At 43.2% G+C, this 27,704-nt stretch overlaps 1 protein-coding gene across 1 annotated transcript; it reads right to left on the bottom strand.

Moving 5' to 3' along the window:
* Positions 1–143: 143 nt before the first annotated feature.
* Positions 144–26,253, bottom strand: ARL8B (ARF like GTPase 8B). The gene is made up of 7 exons (XM_077325249.1): positions 25,942–26,253; positions 8,669–8,749; positions 7,114–7,187; positions 6,192–6,285; positions 5,234–5,301; positions 4,020–4,090; positions 144–2,466 (listed from the first exon to the last, which is right to left on the bottom strand). Exons 1-7 carry the CDS (start codon positions 26,185–26,187, stop codon positions 2,417–2,419), a joined length of 684 nt encoding a protein of 227 aa, XP_077181364.1. The 5' UTR covers positions 26,188–26,253; the 3' UTR covers positions 144–2,416.
* Between the last annotated feature and the right edge of the window lie 1,451 nt (positions 26,254–27,704).

Below are 27,704 nucleotides of genomic sequence, written 5' to 3'. Positions count from 1 at the left end.
TATAAGTCATGCTCTAGGTACTATGGGCATTAACAACTGAGGTTTCCTAAGAGGATATTCAAAGCCAAGGAGGAAGCCTAACAACTCTCAAAACTTTACACAAGCAGTCATAACAGACCTTGTAGAGTCAAGCTACGTACATGTCAACATGACCCTGAAAATGTAAGTTTATTGGATAAAGCTGAAGAGCAGTAAACCAACAAAATGCAATCCAACACAAATAAAAAAAATCACATTTACAAAGTTCGGTAAATGTATAAGTTGTTAACATGCAGAGATTAATGCACTGGTTAAAAACTTGGTAGTGGTTTCTGAATGTCAAATGCTGATAGCAGTGAAGTATACACTGAATGCCCCTTTCCCCCAAATACACAGTAAGTTCAACAATAGGCCAATTACCTAGACGGTAATTTGATTCCCACAGGAAAGGCTGACCCATTGTAATTCCACTTTCTTAGGCACAAGCAGAGATGCTCTAGCAAGTATAGAAGTCCACAGTGAACTGATAAATACAGTGGCAAGTTATTAACCCTTCTCTACTGCACCAACAAGATTACAGGATTTATTGAAGCACACTGCAATTCAAAATGCAAGCTTGGTTTGCAAGTGGAGGCAGCAGAGTATTTATGTAACAGTGCAGGAGTTGGTATGGAACAGTAAGGCCATGGCAATATCAACCAACCAAAGTGTGTGTGTTTGAATTTGGTCCAATATCAATGAGAAAGCTGTAGTAACCTGGTCTAAGAACTTTCACACAATACATGTACTGTTTGCTGCCACACATTCCAGGACAGATTGGCAGTTTTTCTTCATTATCCCAGCATCTGACAAGACCGTGACTGTTTTGTTCAGACATCCAGCATGCTACTCTAATGCGGGCTCTGTTGACATCCAGCAAAAAGGCCTTACAGGAAACATGGATTATGCTTGTACACGGTTAGAGGGGTTTCACAACAAATGAAGTATAGCACAGGGGAATCACACTGCACTTGGGAGATGTAGCACCTGGGCTAATATTAAAGATCTCCTCCTTCCAACTCATCCAGCATACAATATGAGCATACCCTTGGGTACATCGCAGATGTATTAAACAATGATTGTGAAAGTGTAGCATCTGAGTCAAGTACATGCAAGCACTGTCTAAAAAGAAAACAAACACCACACAGTGAAAGGCAACACAAGCAGGTATCCCATATATTTATATGCACACGGTGGGGTACATTAACATTACTGTATGAACAAAACCAGCCTGAAGAACCGTCCCTTTAAATATTGACACTGCCAAGAAGGTAAAGCTACAAGAGAACTTTTACAGTCTTCAGTTCATACATTGCTATACTGTAGAAGCTAACCAAGAAACAGATCAGTCCACTGATTCTCTTGAGCTCCAAAGATGCCATTTAGCATTCCCCAGCCCGTGGACTTTATACATGATTACAGATCAAAAGAGAAGGCCGATCTAGAGTTGTCACAAATAGCACAGGAGTTTCCTAGGACCAAGTGTGACTGTGCACAGCTATTCCATGAACGGAGGAAAGGACAAGCCAGAGAGTGATACAGAATCTCTTGTGCTGGGGAACCAGTGTGACACCGGACAATCACCAGTTAGTCAAATGTCATGCAGCTGTAGAGTCCTTGCAAAACATTCTGAGAACGGAGTGGGATTGTTAATAGTCTAGCCCTAGGATCTCAAAATCTGTTTTACCTACTTTGATGTCCAACTTCTGAAAGCTTTCAGCTCGGTCCCATATTCCCCTTCATTATATATGGGCTAAGAAATTTTATTAGCAACGAACAGCAGATACAAAACACGAGTGTGACTTTTCTAATTCATTGGGATGAGACTACTATACAATTTGAAAGAGCATAAGTTATTTAGTGATTTAATATGTAGTGCCTGGCACTCTCCATTGCAAACCATTTTACAATACATGTCACATGCATCTGAGAGACAAGTTAATACCCCCATTTAAACGGTGTCTGAAAAGCTTGAAGCACAGAAAGTGGTGCTAGAACCCCTCATGCTGCCCTTCGTCAGCATCTTCAATGAGCCACTAAGTACAAGAATTAAATAAGTTTGCTGAAAACCAAATATAAAAAAAGTCTAGCTCAGGACAACCAGAGCAGAAATACACTTTTAATGGTAGCTTTTTCCCCCTCCTTTTTTTTTAATTTTAAAAAAGCATCCACTGCCACTGTTTAGAGATGAACTTAAAAACGTCTGCACAACTCATGACAAGTCTAGGCAACTCTTTATGACAGAAGTAGGAATATAAGTCTTCAGCAGTGCACATGAGGCATGAACTGTGAAAAAAGGCAATTCCTTGGATACAGGAGGGCTATCCTGGGTAACATTTCATCATGGAGGGAGTAGACAATTGAGATCATGGCCAACTGGGGAGTTATCGGCTAGATTTCAGCTTCTTCTAGACTTTGAGTGCTGAATAAGCCACTGAAGTGTGATATCTAGGAAAGAGAGCAACATTGGTCAGTTGGTTTAAGATAACCTATTTATAGCAGGTGAAAATCCTAGTTTTAAAAGAAACGGTTAGTTTATGCTTATCTGGTTGATAAACCAGGACATACACCACTTAAGGGAAGTGTCTTCTCCCACATTCTACAGTCTCCATACATTTCAACTGTACATAAAACTTACACGTGGCAGACCTGTGTTCTTAGTGGCTGATTTACCACAACAGAAATGCATTTCAAAAACCTTCTAAACCCCATACAGCTTGTAAGAAGACAAAGAAGAGATGTTATTTAATAACCTGCTTTTCACTACCCGAAGGAGTCTCAAAGTGGCTTGCAATCGCCTTCCCTTCCTCTCCCCACAACAGACACCCTGTGAGGTAGACGAGGTTGAGACCTCTGAGAGAACAGTGACTGGCCCAAGGTCACCCAGCTGGCTGCAGGGGGAGGAATGGGGAATCGAACCCGGCTCTCCAGATTAGAATCCGCCACTCTTAACCACTACACCAAGCTGGCAAGCAGCTTGGTATAATACTCTTCTCTGTGCTTCAGGATTAGGGTAGCAGTGTAGTTTGCTACTGAACCATTCTAGCTCTGTATTTCAGGGTTTTCTTTACATCTGAACTACTACACCAAATAAAATAACGGACACAAGCTCAGCTTAGCTTGGTCACAAGGACATTTAAGTGTGCTAGACAAAAGTGGTAGAGGAAATCAAGGTAGAGGACTGAGGGCATAGGATGCACTGGTACCCCAATTCTTAACGGAGAGGCACAGTGCTTGTTTGGCATGTAGGAATTCATTTGCTGGCAACCTTCCACGCAGTATCAGGTGATCTGAATGGCTCTTGAGACCTGGGCGGACTCAAGAGCAGACAATACTGAACTAAAGGTCCCAATGGCCAGGGTCAGTACAGGGCAAGCTTCATGTGGAATAATCACTGGGCACTTCTCTGGATTGGCCCTACTTACAAGAAGAATTAGGAAGTATCATACAATAGTTCTGAACTCAAAATATTGTGACTGAGGGTGATATCCTCATGGTGATGCATGTTTCTCTTGGAATACAGCTGACTGGTGGGTGGCAGATTATTTATTTTCCCTTGACCTACAGCAATTGAATCAATCTGTAACAGTTATATGGGACAAATGCACTTTGTATTCATACGGCTTGTAAGGTTTAAATCTGCTTGGTACTTGGAAACAGGTTTGACTGCAATTAACGGATTCTTCTGTATGATGGAACGCTGGCAGGGGCTCATGGGAATTGTAGTCCATGGACATGTGGAGGGCCACAGTTTGACTACCCCTGGTCTGTCCTATTCTACACACACCACATACAGAGCAGAAATCATAAATTCATCTTATGTTATCATTCATATTAGCAAGCGTTTGCTAAGTACGTACATCTTGGCATCAGTGACCCATGCATCCAGTTTCTGCTATTATTTCAATATGTTAATTACTCTTGGCAATCCTATGGGTGACAGTTGACCCATAGGATTGCCAAGAATTGGACATGACTGAGTAGCTATTAACATCAATTACCTATATTGTCCTTTTCTTTGCAGGAAATGGAGTAGCAGCAAATTTCTCTGTCTTGAATAGCAGCCAAGTTCCTGGAAGTGGAGTGGCAGATAAACAAGTTGACAACAGCCTTTGGTGGAGCTCCAGTTACAGTTTGGCTAGCAATACTCTGAAATAATACTAATGTGTATTAAAGGCCATCTAGTAGAACACTCTGTTATTCTTCTCAGAAAACACACATCAAACTAGGTTCTACAACAGTGAAGGCTCAGCAGCTAAGAAGCCACATTCAACTCTCCTGAGCACTGCTCACCAGTGTAGCACCTGACCTTTCGCTCAGTAAGGCTTGTTTAGGTGGTCCCCACCTTACGTTGTTGCCATAGAGACTGGAGGATGAGTAAGATGAGACCTTCCACGACCTCTGGGCCCCATACTAAGGAAGTAAGTTAAGAGTGCTTCCTCTCCAACAACCCACTCCACTCTGAAGCCTATGCAGTCATCTCAGCACCTTCGGACACCCCGACAGTCTCTTTCTCTCTCCTGAACTGTTATGCCTCCTGCTGGAGAGAGGGCAAGAAGGCAGAGATGGAAGCCCTTCCCCTCCCTTCAGATACATGAGGGCTGACTAAGATTGAACAATGGTGAGGTGAGCCATGCACAGGGGCACTCTGGTAATTAGCGATTAAATTTGCATAGTCAATATTAATAGCTATCTGATAATTATGTGCATTTGGTAGGGTAGCGCACAGGGCATACAACAGTCATATGGCTCTCTTGGTTGAGGGTAAGCCATGGAGTGAATACCACTGGTCTACAGCATGTTTGTTACTACAGCAACTTTTATAAGTGGAGAGGAACAATGGGGAGCATCTTTATTTACTTCTATTTATTTATATTTTAAATTTGTTGCCCTGGGCCATGCCAGCTCATAAAGGTTTACAATAAAACCTCATAAAATTGGAATAAAATACAACTAGCAGCATAATCCTATCTATTCCCCCCCCCCCTCCTCACCAAACCACACTCAATACTTAACCACCCACCAACCTCGGGAGAGGCCTCTCCTGCCTAAATGGTCCAGTGTCTGGAGGGCCTCTAGGGGCTTCTAGACGGACCCTGATCTTCCTTAGCCTTGCCTCAACCAAGTGCCTGGTGGAAGAGCTCTGTCTTGAAGGCCCTGCAGAACTGTGATAGCTCCATCAGAGCTATTTGAAAGAATGTGTTTCAAAACTTACATTTTTTCAATAAGTTGCTTCTCATCCAAAGCACTAGGAAGGTCTCTCTTGTTTCCAAGCACTAGAACCTGAAAAGGAAAAAAAAATCATTTAATTGCATCTTGTCTCTTCTTGTGATCAAAGCGGCTTACACTTCATTTAAGGAGGACATCGATCAATTTCTTGCAAGCTTGACAAAGTCAGAGAGAGGCACTTCTTTTCAATATTTCTTGTCTAGATACAGAGAAGCCATCTCTGGAAACTCTGCCACAAATCAAAGTAGCATAGTTACACCTTAGTACGTAGAATGTGTTATATACAACTTCCACACACATACACACACGACATTCCTAATTTCCTACCCCACAACTACCTGAATGTGGTTTATTTCTATTTAACTACAGAGATCATTAGCTGCACAGTACTGTAAAAACAGGCAGATTATAAGCCCAGCTGTTCCACGCTGGGCCACACTATGAGCCTAGTAGAGCTATATTTGACTAAGTTCACTAACTGCCCTGAGCTGTGGTTTTAAATTCTGGGTTTTACATTTCAGGAACTTTATTTTGTGTGTTTTATCTGTGCTGTAAGCTGCCTTGAGCTTCGGAAGGAAGAAAGGCAGCTAATACATTGTTTAAACAAACACTGTCATGACCTTGTCATTCCAAGTACAAGCAAGCTGTTTTACTTCCTCTCTCTGGACGTTTAAATCACCAGTGGTCAGAACAAGCCCTTCTACTTCCATTTCTGAAAACAAAATGCTCATTGTCTGCTTAAGAACTGACCCTTGTAACACATCACTGGGTGTTTTTTTTTTAAGACAACCTATCATATTAGCAAATTATACTTCGACAATAAAAAGGGCATGTGAGCAACTAATGCCTGTGCAAAGTTAAGTAACAGCTTTTCTGATTTTACAAGCTTCCACCTGGCTTGTAAGCCTTGTGTGTCACTTTCACATGGGATTTCTACTACTCACAGGAATTCCTTGTAGCTGTGGTTTGTCTAGTAAATTGTGCAGCTCATTTCTAGATGCTTCTATTTTCTCACGATCTGCAGCATCAACCATATACCTGTAAAAGAAATTGGTGTACAAATCATGTATGTTACATGACAGTCGTGTCCAAGCTTAGCCAGAGAAACACAACCCGCATCCAACTACAAGGAGACGGCTAAACTAAATGAAGTAATCCATAACGGGCCTTAGCAACTTACAAGCCAAATGTGAACTTTGTCAGTAGTGATTAAGGATAATAATGGATAATAACCTTGTTGAAATCCTGAAATAGGCATGCAATAAATTTCAATGGCACAGCAGCTCCTAGGATACACTGCACTAATCCAGGAAATTTACTGCTAGAATTCAGCTCCAGACAAATCTTGTGCATTTTATATTGCTTATAATTATCAATTGCGTGCCTAGGAAAACTGAGATTGCTGAGCACATCAGCTTGGATCCAAATCTTGTTTTCCATGGCAGGACTGTCCTCCTTCCAGTGTGGGAGAAAGTGCACTTCCACCCATTTCACTGTCCTCTGCACCCCTAGGGCTGGTTCCACGGCATCTGCTTCCTGGGGACAGTGTTTCAGGGGCTGCAGCAGGAATGGGAAAACCAGAAAACGGCATGGCTTTCACCTATTTCTGCTCATGCTATACTGGAGCCAAGCCATTCTAATCAAATTCACTGAACAGAGTTTTTTTTTCTCTAGAGACTAAAAAAAAAATCAATGTAGCTACTGAACCTGGCAAAAGGTAAAGAACCTAGTTCTGCATTGCTGGCAATGAAAGTTATTTGTGAATAGATAGAGGAAGAATGGAATGTAGCTGTATATTAAATACCCGTGGAGCACTGCAAAACCTAGGTGCTGTGTAAAAAGCACCCACAAAAGGCCTATACTTACACAATAGCATTAACTCCTCTGCAGTAGCGCTCCCACATGCTTCGGAAACGGGGCTGTCCTCCTATATCCCAGATCTTTTAAAAGATGGGTGAGGGGGAGGGAGAGAGAGAAACTCGTTTTAAAATTTAAGAGTTGTAACAAAGGGAAGCAACACTGAATATGAAATCTGAATTGATCTACTCCACGAGTAGATCGCCTGCTTCTTACTGTACAGAAGGCAGGTCTGTCTTATCCAAAGATGCTGGCATCTGTAACCATCTCAAAGACTTGAACCCCCATGGATCATTTCCACCAAAGGATGTTCATCAGCAGAGCACAATTCCCTCACCGCCTCCCTCATGCTGCAGCACCAAATGGCCCTTCAAATGCTGTTTGAAGCTAGGGGGGTGGGGGGGAACATAGGATTTGGGGGAGATGGAATTGCACTCCACTGACATAAGTCTTTCTTGAAGAAAGACTTAGGTGGGCCGCCGTTTTGGTCTATAGTCGCAGAGCAATGTTTGAGTCCAGTGGCTACCTTTAAGACTAACAAAGTTTTATTCAAGGTATAAGCTTTCACGTGCATGCACACTTCTTCAGACATCTGAAGATGGTATCTGCATGCACACGAAAGCATATATCTTGAATAAAACTTTGTTTGTCTCCAAGATGGCGCTGGACTCAAACTTTGTCCTGATAAATCCTCTTGTTTGCCAAACTATTCCATGGGATCCAAGCCAACAGGCCCCTGAACTTATTTAGTTAGCAGGAGCACCTTCCTGAAGGTCATTAGCTGACCTGCATGAGTCACTAGTTTTATACTCCAAGAACATACCGTTATATAAATATACTGCACCAATGGTGATGACAGTATCTTTGTACCCAACAATTAGTGCCACTCATGACAAGTGGCAAGGACTAAATAAACCTACTCTCTGCAGCCAACTTTAAGGAGGTAGAAAAGATATACCCGGCACCAGCTCTTTCTGTTAAAGGGAATGGAACTGATTCCATTTCTCAGTAACTCTGCACTTGTGAAAGACTAAGGAGGACCAATTTCACATCTTTGTCCTCCTCACTCCTGTCCCTACACACACATGTGGTTGGTGATGCAGTCCCAAGATCCTAGAAATGATCTGTCAAGGAGCTGGAAGGGACCACAGAAACAGAGAGAACTATGGGGAAAAGGAGGTGCTTTGCACACTGAGTGTTAAGGATACTGCTGAATTTCTATTAAGCAAAGGATTTGCAGCATAGGGGTTGACCAGTTCTAAATTAAAATAGTCTAGACCCCAAAGAAGTCTTTTGAAAAGGATACCACTTGACATACTACAGAATTATTGTATGAATCTGTGCATGTTCCACTCTCAATGAGTACTTAGATATGCTCTCTGTAGTTGTACCAGGATGTGTGCAATCAATAGCTGAATAAATTGCATATGGACTGAAAGAGGTGGTATTAGAGGGAAGAATTCCTTTATTCCTTCTGCCCTTGGTATGTCCTCATTGCTAGGGCCTTGCTAACAGCAATGGTCAGCAAATTAACAAATCTGCCTTTTCACTGAATTCTACAAACCTTTATTGTGACGTTACCCTTTGTAACTTTCCGCATGTTGAAGCCCACTGTAGGAATCATATCTTCACTGAACTGACCTGACTGAGAAGAAAACAGAAAATATGTTCATCAGCAGGACGACTGGCATCAGATCTCTCAAGAAGCTTAGCTAGACTTTTAAGCACACACCTACTGGTTGGTTTGGTGGTTGCAATGCTATACCAGTTATTTAAAATACAGAATGCCTAACAAAGACTTAATTTATCTTCTAACAGTCGGGAGAAATTTGAATGCAGAACACCTAGAAGCAAACAGTGTATGTGAGACAACAAAAATCAAAGGTACTAAAATAAGAGGGAGTAATTGGCTCAATGCTGGGTCCCGTGCAGATCAGCGTTGACTTTTAATTCAAGAAACAAGCATGGAAAGAGTTTCCACTCCCCAGTGTTATGGTGAAAATCAAGCATGTCCCGCCCAGGGAGTCATAAGCTTACAAGTGTGTTAAGAAATTTAATTAGCCACTTAAGTCAGAAAAATGCCTCAGATTTTTGAAATGGAGTATCAACCCAAAAAGAAGCACTCCCAAATACTTCAGGTAACAAGATAATATCTGGAATAACCTGAAGAGCTTCACGTGGGAAGCTATACTAGCATCACAAATTGCAAAATTTTCAGATATCCAGCTTGACAGTCAACCTTCAAGATGTCTCCAGACCTGATGAACTGGTGAATATTTCACAAGTTCTAGCGCTGCAGTCCAGTATACTATAGCATGAATCACGCATATTTCAACACTATCCCAGCAGAGGTGTTCTGTTCTCCCTGAACCAGTTACTGTAAAGAATCCCTTGCAGATTGCTACTACAGAAGTAGCACTGTGGAACTACAACTTCATATCCACTCTTCTCCTGCAATATAAGATGCCTACCCCTTTGCCATCCATTAGGCCTATTCTAGGAGGCATCAAAATCCAGTGGCAAGGTTCACAAGACTACAAGCCACCAATTCAATGAAGTACTAAGACACTTCCAGAGTTGGATTTCTGCATGTCAGTGCCATTACGACATGAGATAAACAGCCTGGCACCTGGACCATCAACCAAACGCATGGCAAATGCTCCAAAAACCCACAAGAGAATTTTACAGTGCAAAACTCAGAAGGTAGAATGCAGAAGTCAGCCAACAGACTAACTGCAAGTAATTGGCTTTACATAATAAGGACTATATGAAAATAACATCTGAAAGATTACCCAAGACTTGAAGTAGAACATCTACATGGATCTTCAAGTAAAGGCTACAGATAAGAGAGCCAGGCTTTCAGAAAAGATTACTAGCATACTAGAGAAATAACCCCACCTACCTTGCCTCAGGAGAGTTTAAAGAAGAATGGATAGAACATATTAAGCATGTTACCCAACTCTGATCAACCAGAAATGCTCTGAAGGAGATAAAATTGGCAAAGGTTGTTTAGTATTGCTGGCGAAACTAGCAGCAAATGGAACTGAAAAGCACAGACAGAAACAGCATAGGCTCCCCATAAAGGTAAAGGTATCTCCTATGCAAGCACCGGGTCATGTCTGAACCTTGGGGTGACGCCCTCTAGCATTTTCATGGCAGACTCAATACGGGGTGGGTTGCCAGTGCCTTCCCCAGGGCTCTCCATACTGCTATGCTTTTAAGTCTCATGATGATGGAATACCCCTCTGTTGAAATGAACTCTCCTTTGCCAAGTTTTCACACACTTGCCAACATGAAGGCGTATTGGCAAGATGGATCCCGTTTACGATACACTTTCAAGCTGGTGCCAAATCATCCTTCTCCTTTGTTAAATATAACTACCACTTGGCCCTCATAACTAGGCAGGAGCACTAGGCTCAGATTTATTTAAAGCTTGTTCTTTTATTATCAGCAATGGAAATCTGTAGGGCTGACCGGAGCTTTTTAGTCTATTTACCCCTTTAGAGAAACAGGGCCGGCAAAATTTTTAATTCTTCACATTTACAGGCTGAAAGAGTTTCCATTTCCCCAATTTCCCTTGATGTCCATTTCCCATCCCTCACGCTGCTCTATGTGTACTTTGCTTGTCTGAGCTCTTACTCAGTTTACCCACCACTAATGAGAGAGAACATTCTTCCGTTAACTCAGTGTCACTACAACTCAAGTCATTCTGTCCACAACAATCTGCAAGTCTCCATGCCATCACCAGTCAGGGTTCTTACGGGAACACCTGGGAGGGCCCACACCCAGCCTGAGCTCCAACAGCTGCACTGGCTACCAGTTGAATACCAGGTCAAGCTTAAGGTTCAGGTAATAACCAAGGCCATAAGTGATCTGGACTCTGAGTACTTGAGGGACTGCCTCTCTGCCTACGCCCCCCCCCACCCCCAAAGAGCTCTGCATTCTATAAACACCAACAAGCTGGTGATCCCTGGCGCCAGGGAGGTTTGTCTGACCTCGATCAGAGCCAGGGCTTTTTCAGTTCTGGCTCCCACTTGGTGGAATGAGATCCCAGAAAAAACCAGAGCCCTACTGGAATTAAAACAATTCCACAGGGCCTGTAAAATGGAGCTCTTCAGCCGAGGCCAATAAAATAGCCAACAACTAGAGCCCAAAGGCCCCACACACCACCAACTGTGAACACTCCTAGAAAGCCTGAATCTACAGATATATAGATTAAAAAAATATTCAGTTGCAGAGTTGTGAAGTTTAAAGGTTCTACAAATGTTACAAGTTCCACTATTTGATATGTTAGAAGGTTCATGGCATGTTCTTTGTACGGTACTACACATTTTTTACTGTAAACCGCCCTGAGCTATAAGGGAGGGTGGTATATAAATGTAATAAATAATACAATTCATGTCATGAGGCAATGCTATGCTTTCTGTATTGGCTGCCTCTAAGCCCACTTCAGAAAGCAGGTTCACACAGAACACATTTCAATCTTCAGTACAAAAGGTTAACACAGAATGTAGAACTGAGCACAAATCCTTGTCAGAGAACTGCACTGAGCTTTAAGCAGGCCACAGAATTTATCATCCTTCTCTTCTGTGCATAGCCCTGAGATGTACAGTTGTCATTGAGAACTCCTAGATATTATGCTTTTTCTCCAGGAATCTAGGACTACATGTGTTTTCTGCAATGAATATTATTAGGTAGAGAAATCACTTGTCCAAGACTTTGCAGTCACTTTCATAGATGAATAGGATTTCAGCTCTAGTCTGCTCGGATCTAATACTCTAGCAACTATAATGTTGTTCACGGCATACCTACCTAGATAAAAACTTACACAGAAGATGAATGCAATGAAGGATGTTTTCATACTGGTTGTTTAGCTTGGAACTGTCAGGAATCATTTACTTCGCTTAAATAGAATCTTGACGATGTCACAGTAAACCTATGACATTCTTGTGTTTTCCCCATTATCTTCTCTAAACCAGACATGATTTGTGGCTATTAACATAAAATGCAAAGATGATAACTCAGTTTTCTGGAGGTACTGTCCCAAGACATTCTTTTCCTTTCATTACGTTCCCACTTTCATTACTTCCTGTTCTTTACTGAGGAGCAATCAATTGATCACTATCCGTTTCCTTCATATTGTTTCATTGTTATACCAGTACTACAAGACATGGGAACTGAGAACAGGAAATTAGGCAGTAAGCCAAAGTGAACAAAAGGAAAATTGCAGAGAAGTAAAATCTGTAAGAATGTGATTTATTTGCAATTTAAACCTATGGCATGATTTGGCCTATAGGAAGGGGAATTACTGGCGGGGGGGGGGGAAGGGATCTGGACAACAAGGAGAACACAGTGCTGTATTAAGTGCTATATGGATTGCTTGCTTTCATTCTGTTTTCAGGTCTTGCCCCCCACCTGATGGAATGAGCTCTCAGACAACATCAGGGTCCTGCTGGAGCTAAAACAATTCTGCAGGGCCTGCAAAAGGCAGTTCTTCCACCAGGCTTTTGGCCAGAACAAGTGAGCAACCACCAACCACAGCCCAGCCCCCCCCCCATTCACTGCACTAACAGAAGAAACAGAATCACAGTGCAGAAAAGCTGAGTTGCCGATTATTCAATGTTAAATGTTAAATTATGAACCATGTTAACTGATAAAAGTTCCTACTGTTAGAGATTATATATCTAAGCCAAGATGCTTATTGTATTGCATTGTAATATGAAAGTTGCTAATGTGAACCACCCTGAGCCAAAAGGGAGGGCCATATATAAATATAATATAAATAAAAATAAATACAGACGAGCCCCAAGAGAACCAATACACAAAGCATGAACTGCAGTTAACTATCAACCAAATAATTTTAGCAATTTAAGGATTACTGTATTCTAGCACATGACCCAACATAAGGGTAAAGTGCTTATCCAGCAGGACATCACCGAAAGAAGACATCCACAAAGAGTTACCAAGCATTCTAATTTCATACACTGATATCTGTTGCAAGAGTTTAAATAGCTGGCGTTGCAAAATAGTGAGTTGAGCAACAGAACTGTTTTTCTGGCAATGCCACAGCTACTTATCCCAACAGCCTCAAGTGGAAGTTCTGACACGAACACGTTCCTGAAGCTTGTCTGAGCAGCACGTAAGGGTTCTGCCAAGACCCTAAGATGTTAACCTTCACATCATCTCTGAAGAGGTAGCAAGTACATTTCCTAGATAAATACAATTATAGATTATGTATGGTCCCTAGAGTGTTGTGACCTCAAGATCAGAAGTCATCTCTCAATGCATCCAATTAGATCTGACCTAATCCGCCCCCCTCCAGCAGCCTGTAACAGGAAACCCTGAAAGGTCAGTTAACTGGTTAACACTGGAGAGACCACTGTTAGGGCAACAACAGTGCCTGGCAATCTGCTTTATACTTGAGGTGTGTCCCCCCCCCCCCAAAAAAAAGCTAATTCACTGAGTTAGGTTTCTCCCTCAGCCTACAGTTTCATTTCCTTGACGCGACTTTACCTGAATGCCTCAAGCACCTTACACTTTGTTTTCACCTGTGGTGTAGCCACATTTGCAGTCACACACCTGCAATGACCATCTATTGTTTTAGATCAACTTTGATAACAAGGCAGACAATGAAATCGGAAAAAAAGAATAATTTTGGCATGTGGCTAGTCACATGAATGACTCAACGTTACTCATAAAGCTGGTGTCACTGCAAACGGCCACCTCCTAGCCAGACTACATTTCAATTGGTTGTACAAGCTACTAAGCTAAAGCCTCTCTGCCTGTATAGGTTGCTGCTGCCAGCCAACCCTTGCTTCACTGATTACCTGTCTGGATCACCCACAGCCTTATACACACCAAACTGCCTGCAGACAGATACAATTTGAGATTAAGATTTAGAACGGGCTAGAATTACAACACGCGTACTTGCAGAGACTGAACCTCTTTGAAAGTTCAAGCCACTGCTTCAGTTTTAAGAAGCCATTTGCTACAAAACCCTGGAATCACACATTCCAGGGATGGAAGTTACTGGTCTGAATTGGCCTTTCACTGGGGAATTTCAAATGAGTAGCCGTGTTGAGTAGCACAATAAAATCAGAGTCCAGTAGCACCTTTAAGACCAACAAAGATTTAATCAAGGCGTGAGCTTTCGAGTGCAAGCACCCTTCATCAGACTATGATCTTCTTACGTGACAGGAAATATATAGCAAAAATCAGTTCTGTTACATCTGTGTCACAACCAGATACTGTATCTAGCTGTATCTGGTTGTGCCACAGATGTAACAGAACTGATTTTTGCTATATATTTCCTGTCACGTAAGAAGATCATAGTCTGACGAAGGGTGCTTGCACTCGAAAGCTCACGCCTTGATTAAATCTTTGTTGGTCTTAGTGCTACTGGACTCTGATTTTACTGGGTAATTTGTCAGTGTGGCCATGCATTCTGAGGTGAAGGTTCTTGTGCTTTCAGCTTAGAAACATTTTTTAAATTATTTTTTAAATTTCTATACCGCCCTCACACTGGATCGGCTCAGGATGGTGTATATTTTACTATCGTTCACATGAAGTTCACAGAGGTAAAACAGTTCCTTAGTTCAAATAAAAATACATTTATAATTAGCTTGAAACGGCAATTAACTTGAATACTAGGCCTCAGTACCAACTAGAAGCATCAACAGTCCCCATTACCATCTGTTTTTCTGGAACTAGAGTGCATTTGGGGGGGGGGGAGGCTTTTTTTGATCGGGAGGGCCCAGTTGATGTTACTCTTTCACAGGCCCCAACCAAAGGCCTGGCAGAAGAGTTCCATGTATGAGTTCCAGCCTGTAAGTCATGCCCACAGAAATGGCTACCAAGTGCCACCCTGGCAGAAAAAAATTCAACCTTAGCCTCAAACAACAGTCTATGACCTTTACAAGCATGTAACTGAGAAGAATAAAATGCACAGAAACCCGAAGGGGGGGGGGACAAAGTTGGCAGCTCCTTAAAGGAGCCACTTAGTGACATATATGAGTTATTAACACTGAGGACACCATACCAATTGTAGCCTTTGGAAATTATATTCTAAGTAAGAGGAGTTGCAAAGATAGGACTTATAACTATACATTTTTTAAAGCTTTTCAGCTAGAACCATGAGCGCTACGAAACCATACAACAGTAGAAATAGGAGACAGAAGTGCTGAAAGAGCAGGTTCTTGTCTACTCTTAATGTGCAGTTTAAGAGATAATCAAAACCAACCTTGACAGAAAAGTCTTCAGAATGAATGTATTTGTTGCATATCAAGTGAGGCGCTGAACAAGCAGGGGTAGAGTTCAAGCCCAAGTGCTTATGTTTCCAACAAGTGTGAGTGTTGTCTCAGTTTCAACTAAACTCAAGTATACCTGCACTTTAGAGAACAGGGAGTGCTGAAAAGCTAAGCATTTAGAATGTAGGCAGAGATGGCGCAAAGAAGGGGACAGGGGAGAAAGCAAACAGCAGGCTGCTCATGGTCGAGCAGCGCCTAAACAAGATTTGGCTGAACTGGGCTCTCCTCTGTTCACAGGTATTTAAAGCCTGGGAGTGCCCAGAAGCCTAAGACTTTGGGTACAAACTCAAGGGATCGTATCCTTCAGTTTGTATCCTGAAGGCTGGACCCTTAAACTGGGTGCCAGGCCTGGAAAAGAGACTCAGAAGTCTTCTCTTGTTATATATTTTCTGCTTTGGGTCACTGAGATTTAGAAAAGTAAAGGTATCAGATTATGTCTGACAGGCAGAAGGGCAGTAGGGTATCGAGGTTTTCCTTCCACGCCAGATATATAAGGTAAGATCACGTATATTAATGGAGAACTTCTGTGTGCATTTCTTCCCTTTCACCTGGTATAACTACTTTTCCAATCAATCACTGCAGAGCCTGACCAAGAGGCCAGTTAAAATGTGATGCTCAACCACATAACTGAAGATGAATTGGGTTTTATACCGTGTTTTTCTCTATCCTGTCTCAAAACTGCTTACAATCACATTCTCCTCCTCTCCAAAGTACTTTGTTAGGTAGATGGTGCTGAGAGAGTTCTGAGAGAACTGTGACTGGGCACCCATCATATGGAGGAGTGGGGAATAAAAGCTGGTTCTCCATATTAGGGTCTACCACTTTTAATCACTACACCACGCTTACAAGGCATTGGCAACTAGAAAAGGATTTGAAATTTATGGACAATATATATTGGGGGGGGGGGGGATTGTTACTAACCATTAAATGTTTCTCCCTCATACTCATAGCCAAAGGGATTCCGCGTGAAACTGAAGCATCTGTATATTTTCAGTCAAAGTTTTGAGAAACCTTTAATACGGGACACACAGATGGCTAGGATTCAAAGTAGTTTAGAGCCGTGGTCCCCAACCACCGGGCTGCACCCTCCCCACCACCGCTGGTCTGCAGCCCTAGAAAGGTTGCAGACCACTGGTTTAGAGGACACGCTGTATTCCCCAATGATCTCTATTTTTTCAAGGAACTCTAACAAAAACTTCCCTATCCCAGAAGTTTAGCTGCTTCATTTGTGTCAAACCTAAACAGAAAACAGCAAGAACATTCTCACTTCCAAGCTCTAGATGAAGGGTATTGATTCTGACCTGACTGATCTCAATGGTTCTTCATTAGAAGCAGCTAAGACAGCCAAAAAGGTTTTAAAAGAGCCAAGGTTATTAATCAAAGACACACTCCAATAAATGCTTGGGAAATCCATTCATCTGATTATGTGGCCAGTCCAAAGGTACCACCTTCCCTTTTAGGGCCAAAATGCTCCAAACTATTATCGCATATTTTTTAGACTAATAAAACCTTTGGATTTATTTTTGTATCTGCCTCATTTAATTGCATACACAACTCTAATTCATCACTGCTTCAAAATGAGTGGCTAAAAATGTATAAAAAGCACAATGGCTGAGAAATGTTTACACAAAAAGATGTGTGCTCCTGCAAACAGGCCAAGGTTCCTACTGCTAATTAACCACCTTTCAAGATCTCTAAATCTCAGAATCATCTTAAGCAGCTAAGTGTATGTATACATATTAACACAGTGCCTCCAAATTCCACAAATTAATTTCATGGCTAATCTGGGTTTCCTGTGACTTTGTTCCCCAGGTTCCAGGTTAGTAAAATATACAGTCCACTTTTTCACACAACTCCAAAACCAGTTACTACAAAATATTAATCGTAACTTGATAACTGGCAAACACCAGCCATCCATTGTTAATAATTTTGTGACAACAAATCTTCTGAATTAGAAAATTTCTAAAGGAAAAATAAAGTACCAGAAAGGTTCAGAATTTTCCAATTCAGAAAGTTTTTCTGCCCTACATCATGGAATATGGATGTATTTTGTACAAACAAAAAATGTGTTTTGTTTAGTAAAATATTGGTAATCTCAAAATATTGAGAGTTTGAATAGGTGAGGTAGCATCTTGCATCAATATCCAGACTTCAACTTCATTATATCATTTTCAATGAGTCACACAATTACATCTGTTAGGGAAAACAAGTCATGATCCAAATTTATCTACTGATAAGGTAAAAGCTTACTCCATGCAATGAAGCTATCCATTATAACACCAATGAGTAGTGAAAGATGTGACTGCTTGGCCTACTCAAAAGCAAGCCTTACTGAGTTCAGTGGTTCTACCCTTTCCCAAAAATGCAGTTAAGAGTGCAGTATTAGGACTTCTTGTAGTACAGACAATGAATTAATATTGGAAATCAGAATAAATCTTAAGGAAAAAAACATTCACAGTGCCAAAATACCACCCAAACTATATTTCTGAAGAGTTTAAGCACCATGTAATGAATAGACTTGCATTGTAAGCCAGCTGAATGCAGTGGTTAAAGAGTGATGGACTCTAATCTGGAGAACCAGGTTTGATTTCTCATTCTTCAACATGAAGCCAGCTGAGTGACCTTGGGTCAGCCACAGTTCTCTCGTAGCACTCTCTCGGTTGTGGGGAGAGCCACTTTGAGATTCCTTAGAGTAATAAAAAGCAGGGTATAAAATCCAGTGCTTCTTATTCTACTAAATTCAAGTGGATGAGAGCTGAAAGAACTATAGGCTCAAACAGGAGATATTATCAAGTAAGAACACAAAAGACTATTTCTGTAGGCAAAAAGAAATGAAAAGCCTTGATGGATGACTGATGAAACCCTTAAAACGGCTAAAGGCAGACAAGATGCAAAATCAAGAGGTGACAGGAAAAGAGTTAAAATGTAAATGTAACATTCTAGCACTTTGCATGTAAAGACAAATAGAACTATAATAAATGTAAAGAAATAGAAAAGCCCCCCCCCCCCCCAAAAAAGGAAGAACAACAAGCAAGGAATAAGATCTGTTCCAAGTGGCCCAATAAATTAAAGAGAAAGTTAAAGCCCAGTTAGGTCAGTTGCAAGAGCAATACAGGAATACATTAACAGAACAAAATACAGAAAAGATGGGAATAGACTGAAGGACTATGCAGAAGAGACTGAAAAATTGCAGATCCCTTCAACGATAAATTGAATTGATAAGCCCCAGGTAGGCCCTTTGATGTGCAAGGAGGAAAAGCAGCTGCTATTCCCCATCACTGTTTTTGACAAGCAAACAAAGGCCAAGCCATGCATGGCCACCCAAAAGGTCTTGTGTCAGAAACAGGTCAACTGGCGGACTATGTGAAATCATTTGCACAGAAGGGAATTTCATCTCCACCTAACAAACACAAAGGAGGAAACTGCACCTGGACCAGTGGCAGATCTAGTTAACTATTCTGTATTGTTTCTTCTTGGTAAAAATCAAATCTTCTAGCAACTCCTTTCTGTCTTTTCTAACTGGAATGTCAAAAACCCAACCTGAATGCAAATGAAGTTTACTCCCAAAGACTCACCCAAGCCTTTTACCAGTTACAGAGGAACCATTAGAGTTTCATTATCAGAATCAAGGTCACCCATTAACGGACCTCAACTCCTTTAATATCACCTTCCTAATCATAGCAAGGCTCCCTGCCCCTAGCCCTAAGGTACAAATTTGCTATTAGAACCGTAATAATAGTTAGTACCGTAATAATAAAGAACTGACTTGGCTATTAGAAAAGAGTGCATTTTTGGTTCTGCTATTGGGCTTTACTTTATGCGAAACCCAGCATTCAGGACAGGCTGCTGCCGCTGCTTCTGGACACCTCCCTCCTTCTGCTTCTGAACAGGTATATATTCTGAATCCCCCTCCCCCCAAAAAATCTTTCTTTTTATTTCTTAGGAACCTGTATATTTTTTGCTTTTGTGTGAGTTTTGAACAGTTCTAACAAGACTGTGACTCGCCCAGAAGACTTGGGAATCAAACCCAGCTCACCAGATCCAATGCTGCCGCTCTTAACCACAACACCATGCTGGCATTAATTTCTCCTATAAGTAAAGTGATACTCAGAATCTTACAAAAAAATCAGTTTACCATATATGGTATAAAAATACGAGATCTTCAAGCTAGATTGGGAAAGGGGAAATAGAACTTATAGCAAATGTATATTGGTTGCTCGAAAGTATGATAAAATTTCAGGAAAAAATCACCTTGTGCTTCATAGATTACAGCAAAGATTCTGACAGTATGAATCATCAAAAGTTAAGGTGTTTTTTTTTTAATGAGTATGCCTTGACAGTAGATTGTTTTGATGTGTGACTACTCTGGACAAGACGATACTGTTGGGATAGAATGTGGAGAAATAATGATTTTCAGTTGGCAAAGGTGTCAAACAAAGATGAATTTGATCTCCCTATCGCTTCAATCCACATGCAGTATATAACAGAAAAAAAACTAGATTCTGTTTAGATAAAGGTGGAGTGCAATTTGGTGGAAGGAACATTAACAATTTGAGATATGCAGATAACACCACATTTCTGGTGTTGTCTGCATATAAGGTTTTGGGGGGCATGTACACTTCTTCAGAGACATCTGGAGAAGTATATATGCAAACAAAAGTTTATCCCTTGAATAAAACTTTGTCTTAAAGAAGCCACTGGATTCAAACTTTGTTCTCCTGCTTCTTACCAATATGGCTGCACCTAACCACTGAAATTGCAGAAAATATTTCAGTCTTGCAAGCATGCAGAGACAGTCATAGGCCCACAGTACCTCTGGGTAGAACCATCCCCTCCCTCCACCCCCAACCCTTCTGACTTGAGTACTTACATTGGTTCTTCTCAGTCTATTGTAAGTTTAACTGTGTTTTGTTTCCAATGCCTACAAGAAACACTCTTGCACAGACGCAGATTCTTAAGAAGTAGGAAGGTATTGGTCTCTTGTGCAACTCACCAAGCTCCCTTCACAGCACCAGAATGGTTTCCACCTTTGGAAGATGTAAATCTTGTTCAAGTTATTATACTAATAAAAGTACAAACTGAGTTTCGTAGCTGAAAGCCAGTCAAGCACTACCTACTTATTTCTTTTCACTTGCCTAAAACCATCCATACTTGCTCACATGCTGCTACTTCCCAAATAAGAAGTTTATCTTCCCTTAATCAGCCACAGCAGAATTCTTGGGAACACGTCTGCCAGCTGGAGTAGATCAAGCTGAACTTCCACCTCCCTACCTATTGCAGTAGGAACTGAGGAGTAGACAGGGCTGAAAGCTAAAGGGCAAGCACCGAAGAGTTTGTAGAGCCCAAGATGTAGTTCTTTCTAATTATTGTATTTTTGTAATCTGTTCCAAGCCCCAACTGAGCAGAAAATCAAGGTATAATATCTTAATTTTATTTATCAGGCTCATAAAGGTGACAAGTGATCATTGGGGGGCCCTAATTTCTGATCCTAGCTCCCAAAAAACTTTTGGAAAAATGATGTTTTAAAGATGCACCATTCTAGTTAATGTCCCTCCAGTTTAGGGGACAATATTCCAACGTCACACAAATTCTACTAAATTAGCTGTTTACAGACTGTGCAACTGACACAAAGAGCAACACCACTGAGTCTCCTTCACAATTACCTCAATATGAATTGCCAATAATGAAAAATTCAGTTTAAAAATGTCATTTGGCAATATGTTCATTTACGTGAATTAAGATTCATAATCAAGAAATTAGTTCATTAAATGAGGATTCAAGTGGGTAGCCATGTGGGTCTGAAGCAGCCCAACAAAATTTGAGTCCAATAGCACCGTACTTTGGCCACCTTATGAGAAAGAAGGACTCCCTGGAGAAGAGCCTAATGCTGGGAGCGATTGAGGGCAAAAGAAGAAGGGGACAACAGAGAATGAGGTGGCTGGATGGAGTCACTGAAGCAGTAGATGCAAACTTAAATGGACTCCGGGGAATGGTAAAGGACAGGAAGGCCTGGAGGATCATTGTCCATGGGGTCGCGATGGGTCAGACATGACTTTGCAACTAACAACAAAAGCACCTTTAAGACCAACAAAGATTTAATCAAGGCATGAGCTTTCGAGTACCTGAGATGTACTCTGAAAGAGGAATAGTATACAGAATTTTTAAAAGTTCAGAAAGATTTGTCACCCAGGCCATTTTGTGTATTTAATTGGGGGGGGGGGGTCTTAAAGAAAGATCGCTTACAGGATGATTACACCATTATTGTAGCACTCAAGCACACATGTAGCCTTTTCGTGTACATCAACACTGGCCGAGCGCAGTTCTTTGAATGATGTGCTCTCTGGCCAAAACAAGGGGTAAACTAACTTGGGTCTTGTATAGATTTTCTTCAACTAGAAGCTTTTTATGGTCGCTTAACAGCTCAGGCATAACAATAATCCAATATATGAGAACTTGAGTATGGATTCTCGCTTAAGAAAATTGGGCCGTCACAGACAGCATTCTCTGCAAGAATTCCATCATCAACCGAAAGTTAACTTGCAATCTTCCAGTGACCCACCTATCTGTGAGATTCTACAAAGGAAATTAAGATTCAAATGAGTCTGTCTGTAACAGCAGCAAACAGCAAGAGTCCAGTAGTACCTTAGAGTAGTGATCCCCAACCTGTGGGCTGCAGACCACATGTAGTCCTTCAACTAATTGGAGGTGGGCCCCGAAGGACGCCTTCTCCCCCCCCCCCGGCCCTTTACAACACACTTCGGGTGTCATTGTCTCCCATCACTCCCAGATGGGACTATCTCGTTGCAGAGAAACAAGCTCAGGGTTCCCATTGATTTGTCATTTTCATGAGTAAAAATTTCCATGAAAATAAAATGTTCCTTATGTTCATTGTTGTGGCGTGTCTGTATCTTATTTTGAAGGGATGTTTAAACATTACCATAGCAATCAGAGAGCGTTAGGGCAGTGGTTGAGAGTAGAGGAGTAAACTACCCCCCCCACTAGGCCCCAGTAAAAGGCGTTGCGTGGTCCCCAGTGATAAAAAGGTTGGAGACCACTGCCTTAGAGTAACAAAACTTGTGGCAGAGTATGACCTTTTGACACACAGCTCATGTCCAGCTGCAAATTTTGTTCGTCTTTAAGGTGCTATGGGATTTTTGTTCTTTGCTACTACTGTAAATTACATTATCATTGGTGAAAGCAATGGATTCCAAGGAGGGAAAGGCAAAGGTCTGCTGGTCCCCACACGACTTCCTGCTTGTGAACACAGAAGCAATGCATGTAAGGGGTACACCTACAAGTCCTTTCCTTGTGATCAGAAATGCTGCTGTTTTCAAGCATCCCTAATAGGAGGGAGTTTTCGTAGGTATCCCCTTTGCCCACATAATCCACACTCATATGATGACACATGGGAGGGACTAGTCTGCTTGCGCCCACTCCCCTCTTATGCAGGTAACGTCATGTGTAAAGGGCTTCCGAGCACACAAACCAGCAATTATGGTTATGGGTGGGGACAGAATCATGTCCGTTTACCTCCAACAGTCATTAATCACAATGCCCTCTGCAAAGAGCCAACACATGACAGTTCATGCTCTAAATTGACAATGTGTTTCCACCTTCTACTGCAAAGTTATCCATATCCCACTTCACATGGATAAAGGATACTGTAATTCAGTTTCTGGATCACAATACAAATGTCTCACAGAGGGAAAGATCCAACATTTTTGGAAGACATTTCAAAAATCGCCAGATCACTTAAGGAACATATAGTACAGTCCACAGCAGGTTTACTCATTGTGTTATTACTCACAGGAAGGTGTTTTTAGGATCACACTGATCACCAAACTACAATTGTATTTGAAAAACACAATGTAAGCGTGAATGCATTTGCCAATAGTTCCTAGCAGTGTGAATGATTTAAACTGGAAGCATCTAAGATTTCCCATGTCTTCAGACAAGCTGTCATAAGAAAAACTCAGATCAAACATCTAAAGGCTCATTATATGAAACTGGCTTAGCAAGCCAGCACAGACCAGGAAGCATTTTCCCAGGCCTCCAAGGAACCTGTAGTGCTAGGCCATAATGTGCATCTTAGTCATAACAAGTCTGTAGAACAAATTACTGACAGCAACAGCTCAGTACAACCGTAGGCCTAACAAAGGTACCAGTCAAACTGCGGCCCTCCAGATGTTCATGAACTACAATTCCCATGAGCCCCTGCCAGGGAATTGTAGTCCACAGACATCTGGAGGGCCGCAGTTTGACTATCCCTGAGCTAAAGTGTACGAACACTACAATACTGGCTTACACACTGCCTGCAGACAGACACCAAGTTTCCAGGCTTAACCTAGTGGGCAGTGCTGACATCCTTGTGAAGGAACAATACAAACATACTAAGTTTGGAAAGCATAGCTAGTGCTACTGTGCTCCAATGCATAGTTTAGAAAGTCAACAAGAGAGCCCTTCAGAAGCCAGCTTTAGGAGAGACAAGTTAATGGTTAAAGTCATGTTATGAAGCTGGGCTCACAATGGAAGCATGCCATCAGAAATGAGGATTTCCATAACTGAGACAGAATCCTTTCGCTGCGGCTGCACTAAGCAAAAAGCTTTTCTGAGCTACCAGAAAATTCAGCCAATACAAACCTGGTCTCTTTGATCAGGTCCTTTAATTCTTACTACTTCAGAAGAACCCCCACTCCCCCAATCCACTCTCTCTTCAAACAATTAGAATCCCTGCCATATACACAGATGATGATGACTTATTGGACTTCTATGCCACCGCTTTCCAGAGACTTGCGGCGGCTTACAATATAAACCGCAATATAATAACATCCATTATATTCCAAAGATTGGCAGCCTGAAATCCCTTTCGCACAGACCTCCTTAGAGGTGGGGGAGTGTAGATATCATACAACTGAGCCTAGGGAGGGGCCATGATATCTCTAGGACTAGCACTGATCTCGATCAAAGACCTGGCAGAAGACCTCCGTTTTACAGGCCCTGCAGAGCTGTGATAGCTACATCACGGTCCTCAGCTCCTCTGGGAGCTCATCCCACCAGGTTGGGGCCAGGACCAAATAGGCCCTAGCCCTAGTCAAGGCCAGGCTTCCTAGGGCCAGGAACCACCAAAAGATTCATGCCCACAGAACAAGTATTCCAGGGGGGCATAAGCAGGCAAGTGGCCCCTCAAATAGGCAGTTATCATGTGCTTCAATGCACATTAGTCCTACTAAGAAATGGAGAGTCAAGGCTCCAGATTCACTTGGAGATCCTATGAAAACTTGCTTGGTAGTAAATGCCAGCGAACATGCCCAGAATTCACTACTGCTATATTCTCACCAAGCTGAGAAGAAGAAGAAGAGTTGGTTCTTATATGCCGCTTTTCTTTACCCAAAGGAGGCTCAAAGCAGCTTACGGTCACCTTCCCTTTCCGCTCCCCACAACAGACACCCTGTGGGGTGGGTGAGGCTGAGAGAGCCCTGATATCACTGCTCCATCGGAACAGCTTTATCAGTGCCGTGATGAGCCCAAGGTCACCCAGCTGGCTGCATGTGGGGGAATGCAGAATCGAACCCGGCATGCCAGATTAGAAGTCCACACTCCTAACCACTACACCAAACTGGCTCTTCTAACACTACCCACAGCTCCATCTGAGAAAAGCAAGCCAAAAGATTTTAACTACACAGCCAAGTGATAGTTGAAAGAAGAACCCCAAGGGCATGATCACCCCTCTCGTCAGGTTGGCACCTCGAGACCACACTCCAAATGCATTATGTGGTACCCGCCGCCAACCAACTGGTTAGTGACCCAGAACAGGCACAGAAAAGGGGGGCCCATCCCAGGCCTTTCCTACTCCCTGCAAACATACGGAAAGGTTATCTTGGGCAAGGCCACACCCACAGCGGGAGTCAGGCTCGCAAGGCGCCGCCGGGAAGGGGGGGGTCCGGGCTCCTGACCTTGCTTGTCCATCCCGACCTGTGCTTGCTGCGGAGACCCAGCCCGGCCCTCAGCCTCTCCTTCTCCTCCTCCTCAAGCGCTCGGGGGCCGGCCAGAGCCTGGGCCAGCAGACAAGCTCTCCAAGGCCGGGCCGGCCCCACCCATCCGAGAGACAACTGGCGGAGGCCTAGTCGGTGCCTACGCCGGAGAGGTGGCAGCGGGGGAGAAAAGCTGCCCGGAGGTGAAGGCGGCATGCCTGGGCCACTGCAGAAGCAGACCGCGGCGGGGTGGGAGAAGAGGCCGGGGCAACGGAGCCAGCTTCGCGCGGAGGGGGCTTTTGTTGATGGGCACGCAAGGATGGATGGATGGATTGGTCGGCTGATTTCTTTGGGGCCCCCGGCCGGGAGGCCGCGTCCGCACATGCCACTTGCAGTTTCGCGGACTCCGGGGTCCCGGGGAAAGGGGGACGCCGCAGGGAACTAGGCAGAGGGAGAGGGGGCTGGACTCCGAGGCCGGGGGAGGGGGGCCGGGCAGGGGGAGTCCCGCGCGAGGTTAGCGCCCGCCTGCCTGCCTGCCTGCCTGCCCCGGAGCCTCTCACCGCGATGACGTTGACGAAGGTGGTCTTGCCCGAGTACTGCAGCCCCACCAGCGTCAGCTCCATCTCCTCCTTCCAGAACAGCGACCGGAACCAGTCCAGCAAGCGGGACAACAACGCCAGCATGGCGGCGGCGGCGGCAGCAGCCCGGGTATGGCTTCGCTCCTTCGCCCGCTCGCTCCCCACTTCCCACGACCGCGCCTCGGGCCGGCTGCAGCTGCTCCCTCGCGCTCCCGGGGCCGCGGTCATATGACGGCTCGCCGTGCGGGCAAGAGCGGTCCCGCCCCGGCAGCCGCCGGGAGCCCAGCTCAGCCCTGCCGCAGCGCCCTCTGCCGGCCAAGTGGCGCGCACCGCGCGGGGAGGACTCGCGGGCGGCGCCGCCTGGAGCTGGAGGAAGCGCGGAGGCTGAGGGTTAAAGTTCTCCCTCTGCCTCAAAGCCCTTTTAAGAGCCCGGGCGGGGAGAGGAGGCTGAAAAGCGATGGTTGCAAACGCTGTGCATGATGTGTAGTCCGGAGATCTCTATCTCTGATGTCTGAAGAAGTACCTGAGGAATTGTATCTCAGGGAGCTGTGCTCACCAACTTTGTTGGTCTTCAAAGAGCTCCTGGTCCCACACCTCATTCTATACTAAGCCAGAAGCTATGTAAGGCTGACCATATTGCATAGCTTTTTTTGTGAGAAGGGATAGGCTTTGAATCTACTCGGCCATGTAGGACCATAAAAATAAGTTTAGTATGATATTTTCTTTAAGCTTTAATCGCAGGTAGCTTGACCAAAGTTTCACAGAGATGGGAAGGCTTAGCAGTGCCACTCCTGAGCAAGAACATCACATCCCCATATGCAAGATAATGAAATCAAAAGGACGCTTACAGCTTGCAAGGGACCTCCTGACCATCAAGGCCATTAGGAATGTGTCAAGAGACTATCCTTAGGATGATTCTGGCACCTTGTAACAATAACTTCTTGTAAGATGGGTAACTCTGCCCATTACGGTGGGCAGAACAATTGTCGAGAGAACTTGGCCAATTGAGTGGTGTCATAGTCACTTAAGGATGATGTATTGACCAATGAAAATGTGCGAACTGTAAAGTAACAAAAAGTTATTTAAGATCTGTCTCAGCCTTGCTGGGATGGAGATCTGTATTTCAGCCCTGTTGCTCTGATCTCCCTATGTTTGCAAATATATCTAGGACTCTTGTCTGATTCTTTTGGATTTTTGGTCTTATTAGTTCTGCTGAATCTCACACCCAGAACCTTATCAGCCGCTTACAATAACAAATAGTACAGCTAGTACTAGTAACTTCAAATTTTTTTACAAATTCCCTGTTCTTATCACCTTTATCAGGATGAAGTTTCAACATGTTCTAAGTTCTGGTTGAGGGAAGGGTCTATTAGGGTTGCTAGTCCCCAAGTGGAGCCTGGAGTGAACTCAAAATTACAACGAACTGCAAAGATCAGCAAAAATGGCAGCTTCAGAAGGTGGATGAGAAGGCATGACACCCCTGCTCAGCTTCCTCGAAGGTTGCCTGCTCCCAGGTGAGTCTTGGTGATCTCCCTGAATTACAATTGAGCTCCATACTAGAAATGACTTCGGCTGGAGAAAATGGCTGCTTTGGAGAGTGGGTTCTGGATCCCACTGAGGTCCTCAAGTTCTCCCCCTACCCTGCCCATCCCCAGGCTTGAGGTTACATTGTCCAGGAATTCCCTGAACCAGAGTTGGCAATTGTAAAACACAGGCAAGGATCAAGTTTAATAATCATCAGAAGC

Source organism: Paroedura picta, chromosome 3 (genome assembly GCF_049243985.1).
Source record: "Paroedura picta isolate Pp20150507F chromosome 3, Ppicta_v3.0, whole genome shotgun sequence".
Classification (NCBI taxonomy): Eukaryota; Metazoa; Chordata; class Lepidosauria; order Squamata; family Gekkonidae; genus Paroedura; species Paroedura picta.
The sequence above is the reverse complement of the archived record's forward strand: the minus strand, read 5'-3'. Positions and strand labels throughout refer to the sequence as shown.

Coding starts and splice junctions, on each gene's coding strand:
- ARL8B (XM_077325249.1), bottom strand. CDS start 26,187: ATGACCGCGGCCCCGGGAGCGCGAGGGAGCAGCTGCAGCCGGCCCGAG. Junction 7,188..8,668: donor AGGGTAACGTCACAATAAAG/GTTTGTAGAATT, acceptor ATCTTTTAAAAG/ATCTGGGATATAGGAGGACA. Junction 2,467..4,019: donor CAAAGAAAAGGACAATATAG/GTAATTGATGTT, acceptor TCTCTTTCCTAG/ATATCACACTTCAGTGGCTT.